Source organism: Micropterus salmoides, unplaced genomic scaffold (assembly GCF_014851395.1).
Source record: "Micropterus salmoides isolate LMB-PRFRI ecotype aquatic unplaced genomic scaffold, ASM1485139v1 Ms_hic_scaffold_9, whole genome shotgun sequence".
Classification (NCBI taxonomy): Eukaryota; Metazoa; Chordata; class Actinopteri; order Centrarchiformes; family Centrarchidae; genus Micropterus; species Micropterus salmoides.
In genome coordinates, this window is record NW_024044681.1 from 9,212,151 (window position 1) to 9,238,806 (window position 26,656).

At 39.9% G+C, this 26,656-nt stretch overlaps 1 protein-coding gene across 3 annotated transcripts in view; it reads left to right on the plus strand.

Moving 5' to 3' along the window:
• The window catches only part of sgcd (sarcoglycan, delta (dystrophin-associated glycoprotein)), a 331,965-nt gene that overhangs the window by 291,036 nt on the left and 14,273 nt on the right, over window positions 1–26,656 (plus strand). For all 3 annotated transcript variants that reach the window (XM_038707837.1, XM_038707838.1, XM_038707835.1), the window contains one exon: window positions 14,320–14,392. In XM_038707837.1, the coding sequence (XP_038563765.1) occupies window positions 14,320–14,392 (73 nt within the window). The remainder of the gene's footprint in view (window positions 1–14,319; window positions 14,393–26,656) is intronic.

A 26,656-nucleotide genomic window follows, 5' to 3' on the forward strand; every position in this document is an offset into this window, starting at 1 on the left:
TCATGACAGCGCTTTTTTCATGTAGACAGAGATTTTTTTATAAACGAAGCAGTAAAAACGGGGTTATAAAAATACCCGTGTATGTGTGGACTAGGCCTCAGTCTCTAGTTCTACGTAGCTGCATTACTTTTGTATACATCACAGTTAGCAAACCTGAATGTGATATGTAACCTCTACAATAATGCTGTGGCATTCCCTTTCAAACTGAACCATGTACGATTGTTTTTTGATTTATCTGGAAGTGCGAAGTCGAAAATAACCAGACTTGTTGTAAACCCTTGAAGAAGTGTCATCCAAAGACTTCTTTGGTTCTGACTGATCTATGTTGAGTCCTCTCCACAAAGGTTAAATGCCTGGGACTCCCAACCCGTCAGTCAGAACTAAAGAAACCTTTCAGACGAGAGGCAAAAAGTCATCACAAATCATCATCAAGGTTGTGGGATATGCAGAAGTGCAGAGAATCTTCAGACTACTTTTAGATTAATTTCCTTTTTTTCCAGGCAGTTTCTCGCATTTACTTAGTTTCAACATAAAATTAAAAGACAAAAATAAAGGTGACTAAATGCGTGGATGGATTAAACATTAAACATTAAAGTCTCTATTGGCTACCTAGAAGGTAGTTCCATTTTCTTTGGAAAATGGTTAACAGTAATGTAAATTATATACCAGTCATAGTTAATGTCTAAGTGCTGCCTTCCTTCAGTCCTTGTAGATGGAGCAAACAATAGTTTATAGTTCCTTTTATGCTACAAAAAGCAAACAATATATACAAAAATTATAAGATGATATACAGAAATAAACTATTTTGCATGGTGCAGTGCTGACAATTAATTAGTGTGAGAGCTGTAGCTCTTATCAAATGAAACAGACACTTCACTCTTGGTTTCAATAGTAAACCACCACAAGAATGACAATTACCAACAAAAAACATTATATTCCAAGCAGACATGTTTAACAAATACATGTGTTTCAAGCAAATAGGAGATTTATTAGCAAATTTTAACAAAACTTTCTTCACTGCCATGCATCATGGGAATTCTGAGGGACGGGGTGATATAGAGCAGCCTAAGTCCATCCCTCAAAATTCCCAATGATGCATGGCGGTGAAGAAAGTGTTGTTAAAATTTGGTAATAAGTCTCCTATTTGTTTGAAATCCAAATGTTACTTTATTATGTTTTTGTTAAACATGTCTGCTTATAAAATAGTGTTTTTTGTTGGTAATTGTCATTCTTGTGGTGGTTTATTCTTGAAACCAAGTGCCTGTTTCATTTGATAAGAACAGCTGCATTGATAGCTATCCAATAGCATAGTGGTAATGAGACTCCTCAGAGTTTGTTGTTTGAACTTAATGCTAACAAAATGTGGAGTCCTTACTGACTTGCAGTGGTAACTTTCAAAATTCTATGTTTTTAGTCTTTCTAAATTAAGTTGTTGTTTACATGATATTTACTCTTTCACAGCATAATTCTTTGGCTGTTTTTTTGTTTTATTCTTCAACAGCGGAGTAGACATCACAGAAAATGTGTTTATAAGCAAAACATGCTTTCTATTGGTGCTTAGGAGGCATTTTTTGTCAGAATAAGACACATGACTGACAAAGAAACTTCAATGCCTTTCCTTCACTGTGTATCTGAGTAGTCCTGTGGTTGAGGTAGTCCGCATTTTCTTAAGGAAATGCCCATTGTAGTGTGAATTTGAATTTAAGAGTTACATAGCATGAGGGAATAAGCTGCTCTGCTGTCTGGTGGTGCAACAGCAGACACTTGTGTATCTCTTCCCAGAAGGCAGCAGAGTGAAAAGGCTGGGGCTGTGTGGGTACTTGTACCTCGGTAACATTTGGGCTCTGCATAGGCACCTCACCTCACCGATATCACTGATGCTTGGGAGATGGGTGCACATGATCTTTAAAACTGTTTTAATCACCCGCTGCAGAGCCCTCGAGTACTGTGCCGTGGACATCCCATGCCAGTTAGTGATGTTTCCGGTCAAGAGGTGTATCTTTATCTCTTTTTTCTTAAAATCAACAATCAGCTCCTTGGTTTTGTTGATGCTGAAAAGTAGTATGTTGTTTGTGCATCTCTCAGCAAGGTTGTTGATTTCCTCCCGATATGAAGTCTCATCATTGTTTGATATCCAGTTAAATGTTGGTGGTGTCCAGACTTCACAACCGAGAATTCTTAACAGAAGTTATCTCATTGCACTTTTCATATAGAGCAGGTCTAGACCTCACATTTTGTAATATTATTTACAGGGACACAACAATTTCCACCATGAGCAAGCACTATGCTGTAACATTAAGATGTCCTTTCTTTGGAGCTAAGGGGCCCAAACCATGCAAAACAGCCACAGAAGAGAAAGAAGAATCACCTTTCATTCATTCATTTAATATGTTATATTCCTGTAAAGTGCCTATTGTAGTGAAGCAGATGGCAGATGAAAAGAGACATTTAAATCAGCTACAGCTATGTCTGTTTTCATGGAACAGACTCATCAAATATGTTTGCTTCGAGCATTCAGAAACGGTATAATGTATATGTCATTTTTAAAATGTTCAAATGAACTGAAATGAGAATAAAACACACACACACAGACACACACACTCCCTGCCATGCTAATCAGCTTGGTCCAACACTCTTCAAGTCGATGTCCCCGGCAGGCCTATTTGCAGAGGAATCTCAAATGTCCTGCTCACTATCATTCCTTCCAATTAGAGGCTCGGGACTTCATTACTGTCGCCCCGCCGGCTGCAGGCTTCAAACACTTAGAGACAGACAGGCGGACATCAAGATTCAGGCTCTTATCTTTTACAATCTCTGTTGAAGATTGAAGGACATTACCCACAGTGTGCTCAGCAAAGTCCATCTGTCTGTCTGCCTTCCTCTCACTTTAGCTTTCTCTGTCCCGACTGCAGCGCTTTCACTGCATGGAGTCATGTTACTTTCTATAATTCTGCACATCAGTTTGTCTTTTTTGGACGTGTATCCTGTGAGAGTAGCAGTGATTTTTATTACCCTGTCTGCATTATAATTTACTGTCACTAAGACCTGAGAGGAACTATAACAATTTTTGCACTGTTGTGTGTTCTCATGTGACTTTAATAATGGTGAGGTAAGGTCTATTGTTTTTATTTTTTTAAATTTAAATTTGTTGTTAAATAAATGATACATACGTTTTTTAGATATATATATATATATATATATATATATAACCCCAGTCCAATTGAGACACAACTTAATGCTACTTTTTGATTTGAAGCTAATTTGAAAAGGTGTTGGAGAAAAATCGAAATCAGGACACCTTTCGCACTTTCTTTTCAGTACCAAGAACATCACTGAGCTCTGTTCCTCTTCTTTCTGGGGGGTGATGAAGTGGAGGTATAGAGGTGGCAGTGGGGAGACAGAGAGATGATCAGAAGATCTCATCATGCGGTTACTTTAATCATCTTTGTCCCTGGGTGCTGATTGATTACCACTGCTCTGCTCATATTTCGGAACTGTGGTGATGATGATGAGAGTGTCTGTATTCATGTGTGTGTGTGCATGTGTCTTTGTGTGTGGCAACTTCATCAGACCAAAGAGGAGGCCTTCAGAAGTGGGAACAGAGTCCTGTACAACCAGGCCAGGAACACACTGACTAAAGAGATCAAAGCTACGCCGAAAAGCTAGGAAACCCTGCGTCAGTGTTGACACTCACCAACTACAGGAGACCATCCCCAACACTGCTGGTACTCAACAACTAGCAGACGAGCTGAATGGTTTCTATTGTGGGTTTGAGAAGCACCCAGTTACACCTTTCCCCCGCTCCAACACCCTCAACATCTTCAAAAGTCACCTTCCCCGACTGCCATACTGACACCCCCCCTCTCCGACCCCTCACCTGCTCTCACGATTTGTGAAGAGGATGTGAGCCTGCTCTTCCAGAAGCAGAAGCCCAGGAAGGCTCCTGGCCCCAACGGTGTGTCACCATCCTGCCTGAAAATCTGCACAGACCATCTGGCTCCCATCTTCACACAGATCTTCAACAGATCACTGGAGCTGTGTGAAGTTGCCTCCTGCTTCAAACGCTCCACAGTCATCCCGGTCCCCAAAAAACCCTCCATCTCTGGATTAAATGACTACAGGCCTGTCGCCCTGACATCTGTAGTCATGAAGTCCTTTGAAAGACTGGTGTTGGCCCACCTGAAGGACATTACAGGCCCCTTGCAGGACCCCCTGCAGTTTGCCTACAGGGCTAACAGTTCAGTGGATGATGCTGTCAACTTGGGACTGCATTACATCCTGCAACACCTCAACTCTCCAGGGACATATGCAAGGTTCCTGTTTGTGGACTTCAGCTCGGCATTCAACACCATCATCCCGGACATCCTCAGCACCAGCTCACTGTGCCAGCCTCCACCTGTCAGTGGATCACGAACTTCCTGACTGACAGGAGTCAACAGGTGAGGCTGGGGAACATCACAACCAGCACCTGGACTATTAGCACTGGCGCCCTCCAGGGGTGCGTCTCCCTACTGCTCTTCTCCCTCTACACCAACGACTGCACCTCAGGAGACCCATCTGTCAAACTCCTGAAGTTCGCTGACGACACAACGGTCATCGGCCTCACCCGGGACGGTGATGAGTCGGCCTACAGACGAGAGGTTGATCAGCTGGCTCTTTGGTGCAGTCAGAACAACCTGGAGCTTAACACGCTCAAAACTGTGGAGATGATTGTGGACTTCAGGAGGAGCCCCCCCACTCTGTCCCCCATCACCATACCCAACAGCCCTGTGTCTGCTGTGGAATCCTTCAGGTTTCTGGGATCCACTATTTCCCAGGACCTAAAGTGGGAGCCCAACACTGACACCATCATCAAGAAGGCCCGGCAGAGGATGTACCTTCTGCGCCAGCTCAGGAAGCTCAACCTGCCTAAGAAGCTGCTGATCCACTTGTACACAGCCATCATCCAGTCTGTTCTCTGCACGTTCATCACTGTCTGGTTTGGATCTGCCACAAAAAAGGACAGGAGCAGACTACAACAGACAGTTAGGACTGCAGAAAAGATCATTGGTGCCAATTGTCATATTGTATACTGTATACCAAATCCATCTACCTCATGTACATAACACTGCACATAATACTTATTTATTCCAGCATTCTTTGCACTCATCACACTGTGTATGCTTGTATGTTTATGTGCACCTGTATATCACATCCACCTCCAACATGTACATAACAATAACAATAATGGTAATAATAATTTACTCCTGCATCCTTTGCACTCTGCTCATTGCACAATTGCACTATTGTGTCAATCTGTCTGTTTTGTTTATAGTGTGTACATATGTGTTCTCTAAAAGGTAGCCTGTTTGATTTTATTACTGTATTATTGCGTTATTGTATTATTGTATAAGTAAGCACATCATGAGCATTGTATAATCCAGAGTAAAATTCCTTGGATGTGTACACATACCTGGCAATAAAGCTGATTCTGAGAGAGAGATCGGAATGGATAAATTAACATTACTGGTAAGCTACATAGTCCTACCTCCCAATAATACCACATTTGAATGCATAACTCATACATGACTTAAGTGCAGAAATTCAAAATTACAAAAGCATACACATACAAAACTTAGCTTACCTTATCTGTATCTTTCTAGCAGCTCACATTTTGATTTGTCAATCACAGGTGTAAATAATAACTTGTCCAATAACAGTCCATAGATGCTCCACACCAGGGCCTTTGTATTGTGCATGCTGGCTCACTGGCAGATCTAAAGGGAACAGCACTATGGAGCTGGTCCCAATTGACTTTGGGCGAGAAGCGTGAAACCAAGCTTGGTAAATCATCCTCTAGTGTTTAAGGTGTCAACCATGCAGTCCTGGACAGATCTGGGGTCTGGCTGGTGACCTGGAGTCAGATAATTTGGCCTTTCTAGTAGTGTTAATTTTGTCATCCATTTTAAAATTTAGTCTTAGTCCTGTGTCAAATGTCCTTGTTAGTTTTTGTCATATTTAGTCCACCCTATACTATTTTTTTAGTCAAGTTTTAGTTGACTAAAAGTCTGGGTATTTTAGTCAAAACTTCACTTCACACTTCTCGGTGAGAGGGAAGAATTTAGAAAGTTGCGTGGCGCTACGGGGAGCCCCAAGCTGCAGTAGTAGGCCTACATGGACCATGCGTAATATTCATCCAGAGGGCTGCGTACGGTCTGGTGATCGTTCGCATCCTCCACAGTAACCCCACGCACTAGGCGTTGCCCCGCTCGGCCAGCATTCAAAGCACAGGAAGAAAAAAAATACCGCTGAATGAACACACTGTTTAAGTGAAAATTAAGAGGGAGAAAATATGGCCTGTAATATTTTGTCTCCTCATTATACTGACAAAAAGAAAGAGAGAATTTGTGTTGATGCAACGTAGCAAACGGGGGCGTTTCATACAGACGCTGAAGGTTACCTTTAGTGTAAAATCCTTACACTTTGTCACACTGTCTAAAAGCATCAGAAATGACACATTGAGATGAGAATGTGTTGGCGTGGCTGTGTCGCGGCTGCCGGAGCTGATCTTCAAGACAATGCTTGTGATTCCACCAGATGCGCCACAGTGCGTTTCAGAAGCGGCTCCCCACTCTGCGGAGAATACAAGCACAGAGTACGGTCTAGACCTGCTCTTTTATGAAAAGCGCTCAGAGATAACTGTTGTTGTGATTTGGCGCTATATAAATTAAATTAAATTGAATTGAATTGAAAATGAATTGAAAGAGCAGATGAACAGGGCAGGAAGTCAGACAGAAACAGCATACACAATACGGTCCATTTTAAAAATCCCCCGTGCAGACTCCCGATTATATATCGCATTTAAACACAATTAAAATAGAAAAAACAGAAACCATTTAAGTACGCAGCCTAAATGATAAAAGCACAAAAATCAAGGACTAATTACCAAATCAAAAGAATCTGAGCAAGTCAGCAAAATCAGGCAGGCAAAACGCTCCGATTCTGAAAGGGTCCCTGTGGGGTATGAAGCCTGCGTAGGATGGAACAAAATCCTCTCCAACTTTTATGCTCAAATCTAAACCTGAATTTTGCCTCTCACCTCCAACAAGTTTTGACAAATGTTTGATTTTAACTATTAATCCAAATCAAACGCTGCTGTGTAATCTTCCAAACCGCTAGCAGTGACTCCAAAAACGCTCATTGTTGTTTTTGTATTAGTCTCTATTGGATTGCAGCTTGTCACCAGGTGCAGGCCGGGGTGGATGTTGCAGTTGTCAATGTGGATAACTGCTATGTATTCTATGTCACCGATGCCACACTGACATTGTTAAAATGTCTCTTGCTTTCTCGCCAATCACTGTCGGGCTCGCCTGTCACTCCGGCGGCAGTGTCTCCGCGCTCTGTCAGCATATTTAGGGGGAAAAAAGAAAAACCAGAAGTTGGAGAGTGATATGACCCAGGGTAAATGATTTATATTCACCTGCAGTTTAGGAGGAATTGTTGGTGGCTTGTCACGTCTTTCCTAGCCGGCTGTAATCCACCGGCTGCATACTGTATGTGATGAGTGGAACTTGAGTTTAGCAAGAGAGATCCATCTGTCACCAGGGGGCCATAGTTAGCTTCTCTTTCATCTCTTTTTCTGTTTTTTCTGGCCTGCTCTCACATTTCTTTGCTTTTTTCCTACTTTTCTCCATCTCCCCTTTTCTCAGTTTTGCTCCCTCTTTCTTTTATATGCAGTACTTTGATCTCTATTCTCTCTCTTTACTTTCTCTAATCCACTGGCTGCATACACTATTTGACAGCCTAAATTTACTGTTAAGGTGGAGAATTGGCCCCCTTTATAAAAGCTTCTGATTTCCTTATACCATTCAGAGGAAAAAGGGCAAAGCTTCTCAGCAGGGAGTGCTGGCTATTTATAAGAGAGGGCTGCTGGCTACACCTCCGGTCTGACTGAAATACTTAAAAAGGAAGAATATTATACTCTGCTGCACAGAAAATGAGTGATCAAATGATGGAATGAGATAATAGAGGAGAGAGAGAAAAAAAACTTTAATGGGTGACTGTTAAACTTCCTGGTCCTGCACCGTTCTGGGAGGCAGGTCTCTTTGTCTTCAGGATGTTATGTACTTACCTCCAGGAGTTTGCAGCTTTGAACTGCAAAACTGTGAATGTGACGCCAAGTGAACAGTTTTGTGTTGCTGTGTTAAAAAAATATGTTCCAGTTCCCACTAGAGAAATCCATGTTCCATTTTTCAATTCAAAACGAAGTTCTATATGAGTTTGACTCTTGAGATGGTGATGTCCTTAACCTTGTGGTCATTCACGTCGGTCCAACACAACTCTTGTAGAGACATTCTTGAAATTCTAATGACTTCGATGATCCCCTCATATTTCATCTAGTGTAGCCAACATCTCAAAACTTACAAATCTAAATGTGTGCTTATTCAGGTAACATGCACATCTTCACATCCTAAATCCTAGCATGTTAATAGTTGTATCTCCAATTTTCACACAACGATTTTCTGTAATTTACAGTCAAACAAGACCGCTCGTGTAGCTACAGGCTCTAGTTTATATGAGTAGCTCAGTACATAATAAATATGCCATATCTGTCTGCTGATCTACACAGGCAGGAGGACTAATTTCCAGTCAAAATATGTACAAAGAACTCTCATTTGGAAAGAGAAGACTTTATCTCCAGAGAAAAAATTCACAGAACACAAAATCAAACATGTATATTGTTAATATTACATCATTTTGTTGCTGTGTTTTCATTTCTGTGGCTTCACATTTAGGGATTACATTTGGTGTCAAACAAAAGGTACATGTACACATGTACCAACCCTTAACAATAATGTTATATTTTATTGTTATTTTAATAACTGGGCACAGCAAACCTGCCTATGTTTGTGTCTTCAACAACAACATTGTCCTCTCAGAGGTGTCAAAGTCATTCTGGAAAATGTGGGCAATCAGCAGTTGCAGAGTCGAGGTGGCTGAGGTTGATTGAGGGAAAGTGAGTACACCATGGTAGTAAATTACAACACTTCATCACAAAATCGCTACGGAACACACGGAACATCACAAATCGGTTTTATCTTTGACAGGATGAGAGTGGGTTTCATGCAGTTAGACCAGTCAGTGGTCATAATTTCACGGTTAGACATCCGAACAGCATCACAGATTCGTCAAGCTTCTGCCTGCAGTATTTATGTCCAGCTCTTGACTTTGACTAAAATGTTACAGGTCCCATGTGGTTGTGATCATGCTGAACAGTCATCATTTACATCGATTGCACCAGTTGTTAGGAGGACTTTTTCTAATAGGGCTACCTGTGGAAATCATGTCTGTGCACTTGTACAATATGCATAAAGTAATTTAGTTAGTGGGCTATAATGAGCTGTGTGACTGCACATGCTAATCCAGCTCATGTGTCAGAGAAGAACATGATATTAATATTCATAACAACCCCTTTGACAAACACATATGAATGTAGGTCAGTCAGCTTGTAGCCATCCAACGTCTTGTATTCAGGCATGCAAATTGGTCAGAGGTAATAAAGGTGAGAAGATAAGCACACAAGGATAGTGTCAGAGGCGTCTAAGCTTACATGTTTGTATAGATAACTTGCAATTATGTACTGCAACAAGAGAAAGATACCGACACACAAGGGCGTAACTTTGTGTTGAAGTGGGTGGGGACATAAAGGCTCAGATTAGGGGTGTGACAATACACTAAGCTCACGAGAGGAGATGATACACGATATTAGTGTCATGAGAACAAGACAAGATATTTTAACACTACTTTATAGAAAACACTTTATGGTGAAAAATATGAGTTGGGGTGTGCCTCCCCCAGAAAATTTTGAGCATTAAACATTTAATTTCCTGATTTCTGGTGAAATTTTCTGCACCAATTTTCTTTTCCTGCAATAATTTATGGTGGAAATGTTTTTATTTATTTAAAAGGGAAACACAAAATTCAAGGTGACAACTGAAAATCAAAAAATATAAGAACGGAAAACCTGGCCAAAAAGAAACTGTGTAAAGAAATTGTTAAAGATACTAACTAGTGCTGCCCGTTTTGGGGTCATTTTATAATTTTTTTGTTAAATAAATAAATAAGAGTACATTGACTTTTCTCAAAGCATTTTCATTTGTTATTTAACATTTCTGGTTGCAAGCTATTAAGAACATTTTTAACAAATGCTTTCAAAAAGTGGTGTGGACAAAATCATCCATTTCAAAAGGTTGTGGGGACATGACCCCAGCGTCCCCAGTGTAAACAACACCGAAGCCGACACAGTGTAGTGGACTAGAAAAAAGACCCGCTCTACTCTGCCTCTGATTGGCTGTCAGACGTCGCCATTAGGAGTGACAATTGGTTAGGCAAATGCAGCTGTAAATTTGCAAAGCTCATGCTAGAGTGGACACGACCGACGACCCCCCCCCATAATATTTTCTCATCGGATCTACATAAATCACATAGGTGAACAATTCTGGTCTCAAAATGGCAAATATTGCGAGTTTGCATGCCTGTGTATTATTAATAGTAGGAGTAGTAGATGAGAGCAAAATAATGGTGCATTATGCACTGAAATGCATCAAGATAAATGCAGGATTTTGGCTTTCAGTTATTGCTGCTCATGTATAGCCCACGACCATCACCACTGAAATTATTCCTGGAGGGAGTTTCTTCTGTGCCTTGTGTGTCTCTGTATTTCATCACCATTGAGACACAAATGATAATATCTGCCTCTGGTCTTAGTACTACCTCACAAACACACACACACGTTCATACACTGATATACATGGACACATGGCTGCATAAACAGACAAATTAAACTTTAATGGCATAATTTATTTTCTCACCTTTTTTTTTTATTATTATTTTTTTACAGAACTTTGACAAACATGTATAGTTTGAATGTAAATCATAAACCTGGACAAGCTATGTAACTATTGTTGCTACAGCTAGCATATGGGCAGATACAACACGTTTTTAACTACACGTAAAAACATATTGCTCTGAAATAAAGCAGAATTATATATATCTGATGGCTTTAAAATAACCATTTCTAATTCTTAATTATCCATTAGACTGATGTTAAATTTATCAATAAAAAAACTTAAAAAGAACGTTTAAGTTTTGAATACAAATTTAAAATAATTCAAGAACCCTTGACCCATCCATTTGAAAATGAAAAGTATATATATACATTACAAGAAAAATATATATTTTCTACAGACCGCTGACTGTGGTGAAAACATCACTTCGTTTGAACTTTCTATATGGGTGATAAAAAAGGTGGTATGAATAAAATAAAATGACACATTTTATCCTTTAAACTAGCAAGTTAAGGCAGAGTGACAGCCAGAAGCAAAGAAAAGAGCTTTTTGTTCTTTTTATTCCGGCTGAGAGCTGGGATTTCTAATGTGAGGCTTCTGTTTTATCTTCACTCACTTTACTGCAGGAAAGAGGCAGTGACATGCACCGAGGCTTCCACTTCACTTTACATCCTCCTCTCTGTACTCTGGCTCTAACTGACTGAACAGTAGGTATTTAAATGTCACCGGAGCTTTCATGAGCAACTGAAAATAGAGATTTTTTTTCTTCTTTCAGGAACCGTTTTGTTTTGCTTCTCAGAAAACCTGAGAAATCAATCTTTAGAAAAGCATAATACTTGTTGCCGCTTATTTCCTACAGTTCCTGCAACTATTGGTTTCAGTATCTCAACTGGTGAAATTACTCAACTATTCATTTACCAGATATTGAACACCATAGCTTGTATTGTACGTTTTACTTAGTAATTGCTGAGGTATATGTTTAAGTATTTACCAGAAAATATATAAAAATTGTAGTACTAAATTTCATCTTGTCACTTATAAGCAACATTTCAACAAGAGTTACATACATTTGGGTCAAATAAAAATAAAAAGGACAACAGAAGTGGCTCCACGTGTATCAGTCATTAAGAGGAGAGTTATCTATCCCACATCTGCAAGCCGAAGCTCCACTTTGCATAAAGATATTTAATTTCCCTGGCTTTTTGACAGGTTGAGCTATTTTATGTAGAGCTCCCTGGAGGAACAAGAGTGTTGTAAATATCTCCAGACATCAGGGAAACTCGACCATTAAACGGCTGTTTAATAGAAATATTATACACAAACGAATCTGCCCAGGTTGCTTCAACTTAAATATTCAATAAAAGAGAGTTGCCAATTTTAGTTCCACATATAATGTGAATAACATAACAATATATATGTTATTTATGAATGATTATAAATAAGCTGTATTCACAAAGACTTATCTTACCGTTAGGAGTCCCCCTGAATAGTGCTAAAAGTTTCTAGCTACACTAGAGGTTCAGCAGCTTTTCACAAAGCTGTTGAAAGCAAGTATTAGTAAGGCACTGGAGCAACTCCTAACCCCCGTTGCTTTGAATGACATCCTGTTTTTGAATGAACTTACTCACCACGTCTACAGTGATAGGTTGACAGGTGACTTCTGAACACTGTTATTCTCAGGCTGGCAGGCAATTTGAACTCTGTGAAAGACGTTTACCAGCAAGCAAGAGATAATACAACTGAATGTCCCTGTAAAACCCGTAGTAGTACTGTACTTTTCAGTCATCAAATAAAGATTTTTTGTTCATGAATTTTTTCCAAACAACACACAAGGCTAAACAATCAAACTCCACAAAGGTTTGACAGGGGGTCACTCACGACTGGGGTTAAAAGATTGGAACCTTTTGCTTTCCATGTAACTGTAACTGAATACTTCACTGTGTGTCATGAAGTGAGAGGTGTTTAGAGTCCCAGCTATGCCTCAAAATGCTTTCAAACACATTTAGTCATGGCCATTGATCTGCACCTGATGCTTTGTTGAGCTGATGTACATGAATGCTTCAATTTACTCGAGCTGAGCTGCTTAATTGGCACTACAGTCAATCAGTGCCTCAGGGTGAGTGCCAGTCGAGTATTACTTTGTTGTTTTTTATGTTTTAAGCTTGTGCTTAATCAGAAACAAGCAATGGAATGTGGAACTGAGGATGTCAAGGTATTTCAGAACATTTCTTCTATATACTTATTGTTTGGACGTTTGCTTTTAAGAAATCTAAAAAGACCTAAAGTCTGTAGCCACACTGGTGGCCCTGCAATACTTATTACCAAGAAATTAGATTGTTTGGAGAGCGTCTGTTTTTATCCTTCACAACTTTACTATGTGCTAAGTCTAGCATGTGTGGTAATACCTATTGGATGTTAATAAGATAATGATAAGCATATAACATTTAACATACCTGACCACAGTCTATACACTTCTACAATTTGCAAATCATGTCACAGTGCACCGGGTCATTTCATTCATGCCACTGACTGAGCTGTCCAGACAGAGGAAGAAGTCATGGTAGAGTAGCTGAGATGTGCTCACCAGAGAAGCAATTTTGATAAAATTGCTGTTTGTCTAGAGCGTTGACAGGACAGTGGTATATCGGGATTTATTGATATACATTAGGACGCTGGCAGTGTGTCTTGCCATGTTAGTCCTTGTTAGTACAAGCCTGTAGTACTTTGTTGTATATTGCAGTTCTGTTCTTCTGTATTAGTACTTTGTAGCATAGATATTTTGTATTGTAATTCTACTACTGGTGCTTGTATGTCTACTCTGTGCATGCAACAGATTTGCATGCCTATCTGTCCAACTATGTCATATGTTGTACATACAAATAAATAAACAGTTTAGCATATTAAGTTAGAATTTTTCTTTGGTGAAAGGAATCCAGTGTTGTATATTAGACTCATACAGTTGGTTGATTGTAATGGTAATAAATATGTATTTTTAAAATACCATACTCGACAAAATGTTATTTTAAAAATACATATACAGTATTCTATCACAGAACGTTGTCCTGTTGCTTCTTGTTGTGAACTCTTATTGAGAATCACCTCACAGCCTACAGGAGATCATGAATAAAAATACAAGATTGAAATCGAGTCTTCCAAACAGCAAAAGACCGGCTGGCAGTAAACAGAGTATGTTTTTCTGAACTCTTGATGCTCTGTACAGCAGCTTTAAATGTGTTCTTCTTTTCCATTCATGATGAAAAATGACATGACATTTTTAGTTTAAAAATAGTATTCATAGTAAACTTAGTATTTTCCCCCATCATATGAGTCTGTGTTATCAGTGAGGCGAGGTGAGCTGAGGCCACCGTGTGCACTGACTGGAGCCATATAGATCCGCTGAGTCTCAGAGATTATGTCCATTGATCGAACAGGAGGGCTTTGTGGTTGCAATTGATGCTGACCTCATGTCTGGTTTTATGTTCTGTGATTTCAGGGGCAGAAGGAGCCGTGTTCAGCAAATCGGTGGAGACGCCACATGTCAGGGCTGAGCCATTCAAAGAGCTAAGGTGAGTCTGTTTCTATCATAGCACACAACAAAGACATCGATATGTAGAGTAAATTACTGCATATGTGAGACACATGTACGTAAACTGGCAAAAACACAGACAATTGTTGACAGCCATGAAAAGGTTATCCTGCATCTACGCTGCAGAGGCAAACTTGGCTGACCAGAAGAAGACAAAAATCAGCCATACAACAGCCGATTTTCCTCTGTATATGTTTTTCCTCACTTTTGTTGGTTCCCAGCAAGTCCAGTCTTGTGTGATATGATTCTGCCAATTAAATACATATTCAGTTAGTCTGTTAACATCTGTTAACAGAAATTTCTAGTCCAAAAAATAATAAATCACACATATGGCAAATGATACACATGCACAGTTTATACTAATAATCAGTTCCAATCACATAAACACCACATTTGGATTTTTCTGTCAATATTTGAATTTGTGATGCATTGCGAATTGAAGAATAATCAGTGCTTTACTAATGGCTTTAAACCCCAGTTTGATTCACCATATTCATTCATTAGCCCTTTTTTTGCCAAAAGAAATATCTCTACTGCGTCCAAAAAATTAGCACTAATGGATTTAGGAACTGTGAGTTCATTTCAACATTGCCTTATATGCAGTTTGCTAATCATGCAAATTGTAATTTCATGTGTTTCAGTTCCAATGTCACAAAACTTCCAATCCACACCTTACTTGGGTGCATTTAAGATCTTTCCACCTTGATCTTGAAAAAATAATAAAAAATGGGTAAAGAGGCAGGATTTAGATGTAGAAATATATGAAGAGGTGAAAAGACAACTTTTCCACGGGCAATTAGTACTCATGTCAAGTAACATTAGTCTGTAGGATCAGTGTTGTGTTAAGTAATCTTAGTGGATGGGACGAAAGATTTGGCAAAAAAGACGTGGTAATAATATACTTGTGAGACAGACACCCGAAGAAGTGAGGGAAAAATATTTTGGTGAAACAGTGAGTATTTGGAACATACTGATCATACATACAGACAGATGAGAAGTGGATCATGGTGAAGGGGTGGTTTGACACATTTCTAAGGGTGTTTGTTCTTGTCCCCCAAAGCAAACTACAAAATAAATAATCTGTCATTGCCATCCATGACGCATAAGTTATGTTTTTTGACCTGACACAGTGATGGTAGAGTTTGGTTAGATGAAAACAACTTGGTTAAGCTTAGGGCAAGAAAATGGTACTTTGCTAAGGAAAGGGGACCTTTGTCATCAGAGTTACATTAATAACTACTTGGTTAAAGATGGAATGAGATATGGCCAGAATGTTAGGTCAAAACATTAAAAAAATAACATTATCAACAAAACGTAAATAATAAAAGTAAACTCACAAAACATCAACAAAGCAATTGTTCTTACACCTACTTTTCTTATCAAACAGAAAAATACAACCATACAACTTCTCTACAGCTTACACCCTCGTTAGAAACTAAATAAAACACACCAAAACTGTCTTGGTTAGTCTTTTTGTTCCAATAATCACTAGCTCTGGTTTAGTTGAAATATACCATTAATTCACAGAGTTAGATGTGAAAATATTCTGTCTCTACATGCTGTTGCTACCCCTCTGATGTCCGACCTCTCTGTCGCTCCTCTCCCGTTTTTTGCCGCTGTGTCTTCATCATCCCTGGAGTCACGGTCCTGGTCGGGGCCACAGTAAAGCACCTCGCTACTGAATGATCCAGCTGTGATCATTGGGAGGCTGCTGAGCCTGGTCCTGTTGCCTTAACTGAGCTAACTAGCTCACAGCAGCTAGCAACAGTTATGACCTGATTTTTTTGGAGTATGAATTTGACAGGTGGTGAGAATTCTTAATTTTTACGTATTGTACCTTTTTATGTTTGAGGAAAGAAATTGTTAAAGGTTAAAAGATAGCAATGTTGGCTTTTGTCAGTAGAAAATGGGAAGCAAACTAGTGTCATAAATCTGGTGACTACTGGAGCTTTGTCACTTCAACACAAACATAATTGTTAATGGGCATTTTCAGATACAACTGATACTGTCATTTTTCTTGGCAGGACAGTCTTGTTTATTGTCATTTCACCAAATTATTTCTCATATCCTCTTTCATCAATTACAGATCAACCAAAATAATGATGCGTGTTGTCAGAGAGCGTACGCTTCATCCATCAGTTACACTTGACCCTAATTTTGATTCTTATAGCTGCATTATTTAATGTTTTTATAACAAGCTGAGTAAAAGTGCTTACTCATGAGTGATGAATGCTCAGAGGATTAATACCAAATATGCAGCTCTACAGAGCTTTTTAGCCTCCTATAGCACATTGTTGTCACCGCATTGTCCACTCTCAACTCTATCAGCAGGCAGCTGTTTTCAGCAGTCAAGCTCTGATAAACCCACTGTAAATTAACTGCCTAGTTAGAGACTAGCTGGTGAAGAAAGTGGAAAATAGCCGCTAAATAGACAGAATTATTTTGGTGGAGACCGACCTCATTAAAGCAGAATGAATGTTGGACTTAATCAGGTGGGATGATAATGTTGCTCTGCATCTGCTAGATGTGTAAAAAGGCAACCGCTTGGTAGCATGTTATCTTATCAGGGCTGTGTGTCTGTCCGCTAAATGTTCAGTTCTTCTTCCCCAAAGTGACCAAAAAATCAATGCAGACCACAGTCTCCATTCGCCACAAGGAAACAAATTACTGACACCTTCTAAGCCTGAGAGTTAGATGATCAAAAGATTCTGGGTGGGCTGTCACATTAAGGCGGACAGGTGTCACAAGTTATCAGCTCCCGGACAGGCATCAGTCACATTCAACTCTGACTGTGTGTGGTTGCATCCTGCCTCGTTCTCCTCCGCTGTGTACATGTCCTGTGTGTGTGTGTGTGTGTGTGTGTGTTTGTGTGTGTTTGGACACCCAAGGATGTCTCCTTGGTGTAAATGTCTTGTTTATCATCTTTCTCCCACCTGTGCTGTCAGATGCGATGACAGTCAATCAGAGCAGAGAAAGAGAGAGAGAGAGAGAGAGGTTTATAATGGAGAGAGAGTTACAGCACTGTGTCAGAGTAAAGGGTAGAAGAAAAATGTTGAGAAAAGATAAACTGTGAAAGTGAAAAATGAAATCCATATTTGTCATCATACTTTTTATGATATAAATGTTGACCCCCTTGAAGTAATTTAAATTAGCATTCAGACTCTTAAAAATGCACACATGTGTTTTCACTGATTAGAGCTCTTCTCAGGATTGAGTAGGCGTGTACAGACTTGACTGACATCTCCATTATGAGACGTTTTCTAACCTTATGTAATTCCCAGCACAGATCCACCCAGCTTCAACCTCGTATAAATCTAATCAATCAGAAAGAATGAATTCTTGCAAGCTGCTATTGTGTGTGTTTGTTTCTTGTGTGTTGCAATTGCCAATTCATAGTTTTCAGTCACGTGACATGCGCGGTGACCTGGAGGGTAAAACAACAGACCAACACCACGAAAAAAAAATATTGTAGAAATTCTTGAGCGAGTCAACTCCTATTTGGAAAAGGAGATCTCGGGAGACTCGGGATGTCTTACACAGCATGGATTAATGAGGCTCAGCCAAGGAGCTCATAGCATCTGCATTACAAAGTGTGAATGCAGTAGATAGCCAACACCAAATCTGAAGATTGCCTCTTGGTCCCCAACTTTAATCCCTCTGCTATACTACAGCTATGTATAGCTAAATATTAGAGTTGGTACCACCAACACGTCTGTCTTTTGGCCCTGCCTACAACCTACCCAAACACCAGCAGATGTAAAGATTTGTCCTAAAAACCAGCAATGCCCCAGCTATAACCTTCTCCAAATTTCAAGCAGAAACTAGACCTAAATTTACTTTCGAAAATCGTTGCAGTGATTGTTTTGTGACTGATCTTTCTCTCTACATGGCTCACTTTCATTCTTTGATCTGAACTGAAAGAAAAGCAGAGGGGGGAAGTGATAGAAAGACCACTACAAAGTAAAAATAAGAAAATCTAGAAAGAGGTAAAAAAGAGATGACGTATTGAAGTACAAAGTGTGAAGATTAAAATACATGAGGGAATGAGGAAGAATGAAAGAGCTTGAAAGGACTGTATAAGAGGACGAAAAACTAAAGCTCATTTTTATTAGAGAAGAAAGAGTACAAGACAAGAGATCGGGGATAGAGAGACAATACAAAGAAAGAAAAACAGCTTTATGTGACAGAGAAACAATGCTGCAGAGACGTGCATGAAATTAAGGGTCGGATAGAGGAGGACTTTGATGACAGAAATCTAATAACAGTTTTTCAGTAGTGTGTGCATCAAGATGAACTGTGATTCATCAATCAATGCTGCTTTCCTTTCAAAATCATCATTTCAAATAATAAAAAAGTGGAATAAAGTCTCTTCTGAGCAATGCTCCAAAGCTCCTCATCATGTGATAGTCGGTGTCTACGGCAATGTGTTTTTTTGGTTCCTCTTCTACCATGTTTATGCATCCAATTGAGAGTGAAATATGGCACAAACTATCCAATTATGTCAGAAAAGGGGAGCGAGCTCACTGGAGCATGGCTAAAATCTAATCTTACTCTAATCTCTCCCAACCCCTTGGCAGGTAGCAATCGAGGATTCAAACCCTATTTCGGGATATCATATTAACTCCCAACACGGACAAACACACACACATCCCAACCAGAGCTGTCAGTTTTTTATCGAAATCATAACCATCATATCCATCTGCGTGATAATGACTTGTCAACAGGATGTGTCCTTGCATCAGATGAATGCCTTTGTGAAACTAAAATGGCACCGTGGGGGAATTTGATAGTGCACCTTGATTTATGTCCTAACCAATACAGAGCACAGATAACAGGAATAAATATGAAGCTATAAGAAGGAAAATGAATGTGGGACAGGAAGAAAAAGAAGCTATGAAAACTGCAGCGAGAAGAATTGTGAGGTTTATTTTTTCTTAAGGTGAAATGAGATGTGAAGTGGTTCACTTCCTGCAGGAGCTGAGAAGCTGAATGTTTTCACATCATGGAAAGTTTGATAGAACGAGATTAGACTCACAGAAACTCAATCTGGTGAAGTTTATCCCACAGCTCTTCCTGTATGGACAGTTTTAAGTGCTCTGCCATTTTCACTGTACATGGGAACATTATGGTGCTGAGATTGAAACTGCGCAGACAAAAATGCACAGCAGGATGCTAAAGTTCAAAATGTTACAGCGTACCATCATCATAGAACCAGAAACAGTTTCATCTTTTTTTTAAATGCTCTACATGCTGAGATGGGGCGGCACAGTGGTGCAGTGGTTAGCACTGTCACCTCACAGCAAGAAGGTCGTGGGTTCGAACCCCGGTTGCCCCGGCCCTTCTGTGTGGAGTTTGCATCTTCTCCCCGTGTCTGCTTGGGTTCCTCTGGGTGCTCTGGTTTCCCACCATCCAAAGACATGCGGACTAGGTTGATTGGTGACCCTAAATTGTCCTTAGTCTATGTATGGCCCTGCGATGGACTGGCGACCTGTCCAGGGTGTACCCCGCCTTTCGCCCCATGTCGGCTGGGATTGGCTCCAGCCCCCCGCGCACCCTGTATGCAGGATAAGCGGTTGACGATGGATGGACATGCTCAGATCCAGTCAATGTATTTGTCAATGGAGTCTGTTGGCTTTGATGAGAGCGATAAATTGGCTGTTTCTGGTTAAACCAAAAATGATCTTACTTATCGTGCACAACACGAAGGAACTACAACATATAATTAAGTGTGGGCCTATATTAAAAGATGGTAACATAAAATAAAATAAAACAATACCATTATTTATATACATATATTCGTAGTTTTCAGTCACGTGACATGCGCAGTCACCTGGAGGGCAGAACAACAGACATGAATGGCGGCTCACCCCGGACCCCGTAGAGACACAACAAAAGCAGTTAAATTTTCCTTCCAACGAATATTTTGATCACCTCGCAACTCATGAAAAAGAAAGATATAGACACAAACTGCAAGTGTTGGGCACAGTCCATATACATCACCTGCTGCCATATTTCTGCCGTTAAAAACCGCCAGTTCCCTGCCAAAACCCGACTACAGTCATGTTTACGTTTACCATGTGGAGAATCCCTCACCATACACCTTACCTCCTCGATTGGTTCATCCGAAAGCACAACAACCATCCAGCATTTTGGCAACACAAAAGTAACAAACTCAAAGTAACAGTGTATCACTTGCTTCCTAGTTGGCGGGCAACGGACAATAACATCTCTTTTGGCAGTTGTTTGAGCGGGGTGGATCGTGGTCTGCTGCTCTTTAATCCAAAAATCCTGTCTTCGTCTTCTAATGACTGTATTTATGTCAGAGGTAACGCATATTGTGGCAATAAAGCCAGAAAAAACAAATAAAAAAACAAAAGTCTAGCAAAGTTTGAAGGAGCTACCGGCTGCTGCTTCTACAAGCGCTCCTGGTTTGCCATAGAACTAGTATGTATAATGTATATAATGTATGTATATTTATAATATTACTCACTTAGACACAAAAACATGGGGAAGTGGGGTCCAGGTTGAAAGTAAACCAGCAATTTAACAGAAAATTTGTCCAAGGCAAGTTTATTTGTATAGCACATTTCAACTACAAGGTAATTCAAAGTGCTTTACATAAAACATAAAAGTAACAGGAAAATATAAAAAAGTTTAAAAGCAACATAGAAAAAAATACACATTAAAACAGGGTAAAACTGGACAGTAAAAGTTACAGTGCAGTGTACAGTCAGGGTTAAAAGAGTTAAATGGAAAATAAATAATAGGCTATGGGGTTGAGCAAATAATTGAGTTACAATTATTTTGAAAAGAGAATAAACAGAGAAGTACTAATGTTGGTTTTCACAGCTGCTTTCAATGACACTGTAAGTTCCATCCCACACAGGATCCTCTGCTGACTGCAGGTACTACCTCCTCCAATCACATGCACACACTTGCCCACTGAAATTAGGGACACTGATATTTACACGCCCCACACGTATCAGTGGCGACGTCTTATTGGTCAGCTACATCCATAAAAAAAAACATCAGTGGGTAAGTGCGTGCGTGTGATTGGAGGAGGTAGTACCCATAGAGTCCAGTAGAGAGCTCCACTTGTGCTTAGAACTAGGGTTACCATATCGTAACCTTTAGCCCCTTTTCCACTGCACGGTACCAGCTCGACTCGACTCGCCTTTGTTTGGTTTCCCATTGTGGAAAAGTTGTACCTGTACCTGCTTCCAGGTACTTTTTTTCGTATCACCTCCATTGAGGGTCCAGGTGAGCTGAGGCGATACTAAAATGTGACATGAAAACAGACAGACTGCTGATTGGTCAGAGAGAATATTCACTATTCACTGCATCATCATTGCTGCACCAGACAGAGGCCAGCAACAGGAAGTTTTATATTTTACAGTTTATGTAAGTGATTTCATCACTAAATCCACTTCTGAGAAGTTTTGAGGTGAGAAATCAGCTGTGTAGATTTAGAATATTGGCAGTTTTATGAGCAGTGATGGTGGAACAAAAATGTGCTTGAAAGTTTTCGGAGCTCTGAAAGTGGCGGCGGGGGAAGCCTGTGCCAATCCGTGGGAGGAGCGTGTGACACTGCGTCACACAGACCCCCGCAGCAACAATGGCAGAGGAAAACACAGCTGGAAGGTTTCCATACCGCTTATCTGTCTTTACATTCTGAGGAATGTTCAGACGTTTTAACTTAAATCAAGAGACAGCTCCGCGGGTCGCTGGCGAGTCAAGTAGAGGTGAGGCGAGGCGAGTTGAGCTGGTATTGGTAATGGAAAAGCGCCATTTGTTTTCTCCCTTGAAACAAGCTTCTTTTGATTTCAAATAAAGCAAACAAAAAAGCAAAACAGATGCTGTGATCAAGGTGAGAAAAAGTCACAACCAAAAAATGTGTCAAAGAAAAACAACGCTTTTTCTGAAGCTTTCAAGCAGATCACACAAATTTCATCAACCGATGCTCAGTTGTCATGGAGCTGTACATTTTCAAACTTTTGAGCAAATTTTATCTTCCGTGTGATATGGCCAAAGTTCAAGAACAAACCAGCGAGTTAGTGGGCTTTGAGTAAGGATTGTTTTGAGCATAGTATGCGGCAAAAAAACATGTACAGGTAATGGATAAAACAGCAAACTAAAGACAAGTCATCTGCACACTGTACTTATAGCTCCCATCAATTTTTATTGAGCAATGTTTTGATCCAACTGGGATCTTCATCAGCAATTGTCAAAACCATTTGACAATTTCTTTCTTCTCTGTATGCTTTTTTGTCCCTCTACTAGCTTTCCTTTCTATCTCAGCTCTTGTTTTAACTCTTGCCATCTCCAATCTCCTCTCCTCTCTCACCTTACTCTCACATTCTTTCCTCACAATGCCCTCGCTTCCAACCCATCCCCATCTTCTTGCCTCAATTACATTTATTTTTATTTTTCCCTGTCTCAACCTCAACCTCTCCTTTCCAAACCATCTTTTGATCTATCTTCTCTTATCCCTCGGCCCTCGGTTCTGCTTTTATTCTTCTCACGTGTTGTCCTTCTTTTGTTTTCTTGTGCCCACTTTGCTTCTTCCATATTAATCTCTGACCCCAAACTTTGCTATGGTCTCTCAGTTCGACCTTTTTATTTGATTAATCATAACATTTAAGTACAGAGGCCCATTTAAGCAGTTAACCAAAAGATATTACTGCAGCTACAGAAAAAGGAAAGCAGGCCCTGAAAACCAACACATTCTTAATGAAAAATAATGGGCCATATATTACATCACCACAAAAGAGATCACGACTCAAGGTGGCCTACACCATTAGCACCTTTAAGAATTATCAGAGCTAGAAAAAGCAGAATAAATTAAGATACCATATCTTTGCCCCTTCTTTTAATCTTATTATTCCCCCTTCCCTTTCTGTCATCTATAATTTCACAGCTGCTCCTTTCTTTTTGCTTTTCTGTACCCTCATTGTCCTCCACACCATCAGCTTACACTGATCTCAGTAATTGAGAGCATGGTCTGTTCCATAGCACAGTGTTGGGGTCATCTTCCCAGCCATTTTCAAAGCCCTATGAAGCAATCAGCTGCACTTCTATTGGCCAAGATTGCCATTTAACCTATGATTTGCTGCGTGGCACGATGGCAGCCCATATTCAACACACCATATATATTTATCAAACTGTTCTGACCACTGTGTTCACACCATACAAGAAACTGTGGCACATCATTTAAAGCGAGAGCATCGGCACCAAGGACGAAGGAGTCACATGTAGTGCAGAAAAAGAATAACACGAAAGCTGTCCGCAGGCTTTAGACTGTGCAGGTTTACAATTTCTGTCATGTCAAAAACCTCCAATCATGTCTGTTGTTATCTGAGGACGGGCGATATGAGGAGTAAGCGTGAAAAGTTATTAACCTTTGATCCCAGTGGCAGATATGAAATGCTGCCAAGGAAAGAGAAAGGATGAGGATGTGCAAAAATGGATTAGAAAATAAGAAAGAGAACAAGATGAAGCTTTATTGATTGCAGTGGGGAAGAAAACTAATAGCAAAAGCAAAGACAAAAATAGACAGTAGAATTAGTAATATTAAAACAGGTAGACAGAAAGTGGAAGTGTATAAATATGATGACAACATCACCTTTTAAAGCTATATACATATATTTTTTAGTTAAATCTTGATTTTTGGGAAATATGAGCAGAAATACAAGTGTAGGAAATGGAAAAAGAATATGAGCCAAAGTTTCAATTCACAGGGATGGTAAAGAGGAAATGAATAAGAATATAACCCTGGGAGAGAAATATTTCATTGCCTGACTCCCTGAGGAGCAACCAGGGAGAAAGAGGGAGGATGAGAGAGGAGAGAAGCCTTTGGAAGGAGTAATGTGTGGAGTCTCTTTACTTCCCATCGCAGATACAGATTACCTCTGAGTTCTTTTCAGTGTTGGAGAAACTTCTTCTTCTTCATCTAGTATTTCTCTGTAGGGGTGGAGTCAGAAACCTCAACCTCAAGCCTCTAAATCTGGTTATAGTTAGACCAGATTTCATGTGAAGATTTCTGAGCTAAGAGCCTCTTAAAGTTGCAAAGTCCTATGCTACCCCTATTCAGGCTCCCGGAAGTCACAAGAGGTCATATTATGCTCATTTTCAGGTTCAAAATCTTATTTAGGTGTTTTACCAGAACATGGTTTCATTTTCAGAAAAACACCATTTTTTTGTCATACATTGACACATTTTGTCACATTGCTGCAGCTCCTCTTTTCACTATGTGTTAGCTATGGAGTGGTACATCTTGTCTCAAAATGATCTTTGTTGGGAGTTGCACATGCGCAGTTCCCACTTAAGGACTACTAGCCAATCAGAAGCAGAGAAGGGCGGGTTGTGAGAAGTCGGTAAACACGACTTCCCTTCAACTGTATATGTTGCCGACCAGCTTAGCAACCTGGACTGGAGCAAGAGTTTCAGAGTGGTGAGTTATTAATCTGTAACAAAAGTATCTTTCATCCATAAAGTTTTAACTGAGCTCTGTCTCTACATCACAGGAACAACTTTATGTCCACTGACTACCTGGAGGGTAGCTAGTGTTTGGAAGGGAGAGGAGAGCTGTGTGCTGCAGCTCACTGTGTTTTTGAGGGCCTGTCGGAGTAGCCGCTTGGCGAGCGTTATATGAGGCGCATTTTGCTTTCATTCCTGTATTGTCACAGGGATAAAAGGGAAATGGCTGGACTACAAACGAGCTGTTTACAGGCAGTTCAGAGCAGAGTTTTCTGTGGGAGATGGGAACTCTGGGCTGGACTTCGGGCTTTTTCACTTTGCAAACCTATTACATGCACAAAAGAGGTATATAACTCAATAAAGGAGAGGGAAAAGGCCAAAAAGCATAATATGACCTCCCTATAATACGCTTAGTAGTGCCCACTCCCAACCTCTTCACACCCTTTTTATGGCCTCAGACTGCCATCAAAGTTGATGAGGAGTCCAAAAACATGACTTCTTGGGTGATGAAGATGCCTGCCACTGTACTCTACCATCTACTTTCACACAAAGTTAGAATGTGAGTTTTCCATCTCTCATATTCAGAGCTTTTTTTAACATCTGAAGCCTTTCAGTATTCTCATTACAACCTCCATGGGATACATTTATACTGTGTTGTTTTGCAAAGCATAAGATAAAAGCCTCATCATGTCCGGATACAACAGTTTTAAATTGTGTCAGCTCTAATCTGTTTATATTTGCTCTCTGGTGGCATTGGTTAGCAAGAATGCTACTTGTGTCAGCACTGTTGATGAAGGCAAAAACAGAGTAACAAAAACAGACAGAAATAGGTTTATGCTGTGAGTGATTGGTCTGATATATTTGGAGCAGAGAAGGCATGATGCTTTAAAAACTGATTGTCGCAAATGAATCCAGTTTAATCGAGCGCGGAAAAACGGAACAAAAGATGAAAATCAAACAACTACAATGATGAGGTATTAGATGATATGTATTTAATTAATCACCCTATTACACACACTGTAATTAATATGTGTTAAGGCTTAACCCTCTGTGGGCAGAGAGCAAGGGGCCATGCAAAGGAGATTAAAGTTTTAATTTGGAAACTTGCTCACTATCCTAATCAAAGGATGTTTCTTGTCTTTGTCATGTTTATCAGCTTTCGGCTGCCGTTTCTTCCCTCCTTTCCTGTATACCTCTCTGGCAGCACATCCAATAAACCACAAATGGATATCACTGAGTGTTTGAGAAATACTCCATTAAACCAAACTTATGTTTGAAAATGAGAGGACCCTTTGTAAGGAAAACTGTAGGGAGGCACCACAGATCAGCCAATGGTCTTTCACAGTCAGAAAATCTACTGTACAGGTTTGTATCGCTGCAGCACAATTTACTTTACAGTATACATTTGTATTACTGCAAACTGAAATTATCTGGTCAGTGGCCAGGATGTTTTCCAGCTATATACACTCCAGTGATGTTTAACTCTTTCCCTCTCGAGAGAGTACTGTTGCTTGAGATTGTATTCTCATTAAACAGCATGAAAAAGATTTAATTGTCCCCCCTCTCATGATACTATTTTGCAGCCTTTTTACATATTTTCTATTAAATAAAATGTTAAAAAATCTAATGGGAACAAAAGAATTAATTTGTGGCCCAGATGTGACAATAAATTTGACACATGTGGGGGGCCTCGTGAAATTGTGTGCTGTAGTTTGAGATCCCTGCTGAAGAGTTTTAATATTTGTAATTAGTCTTTTTCTTTCTTTTT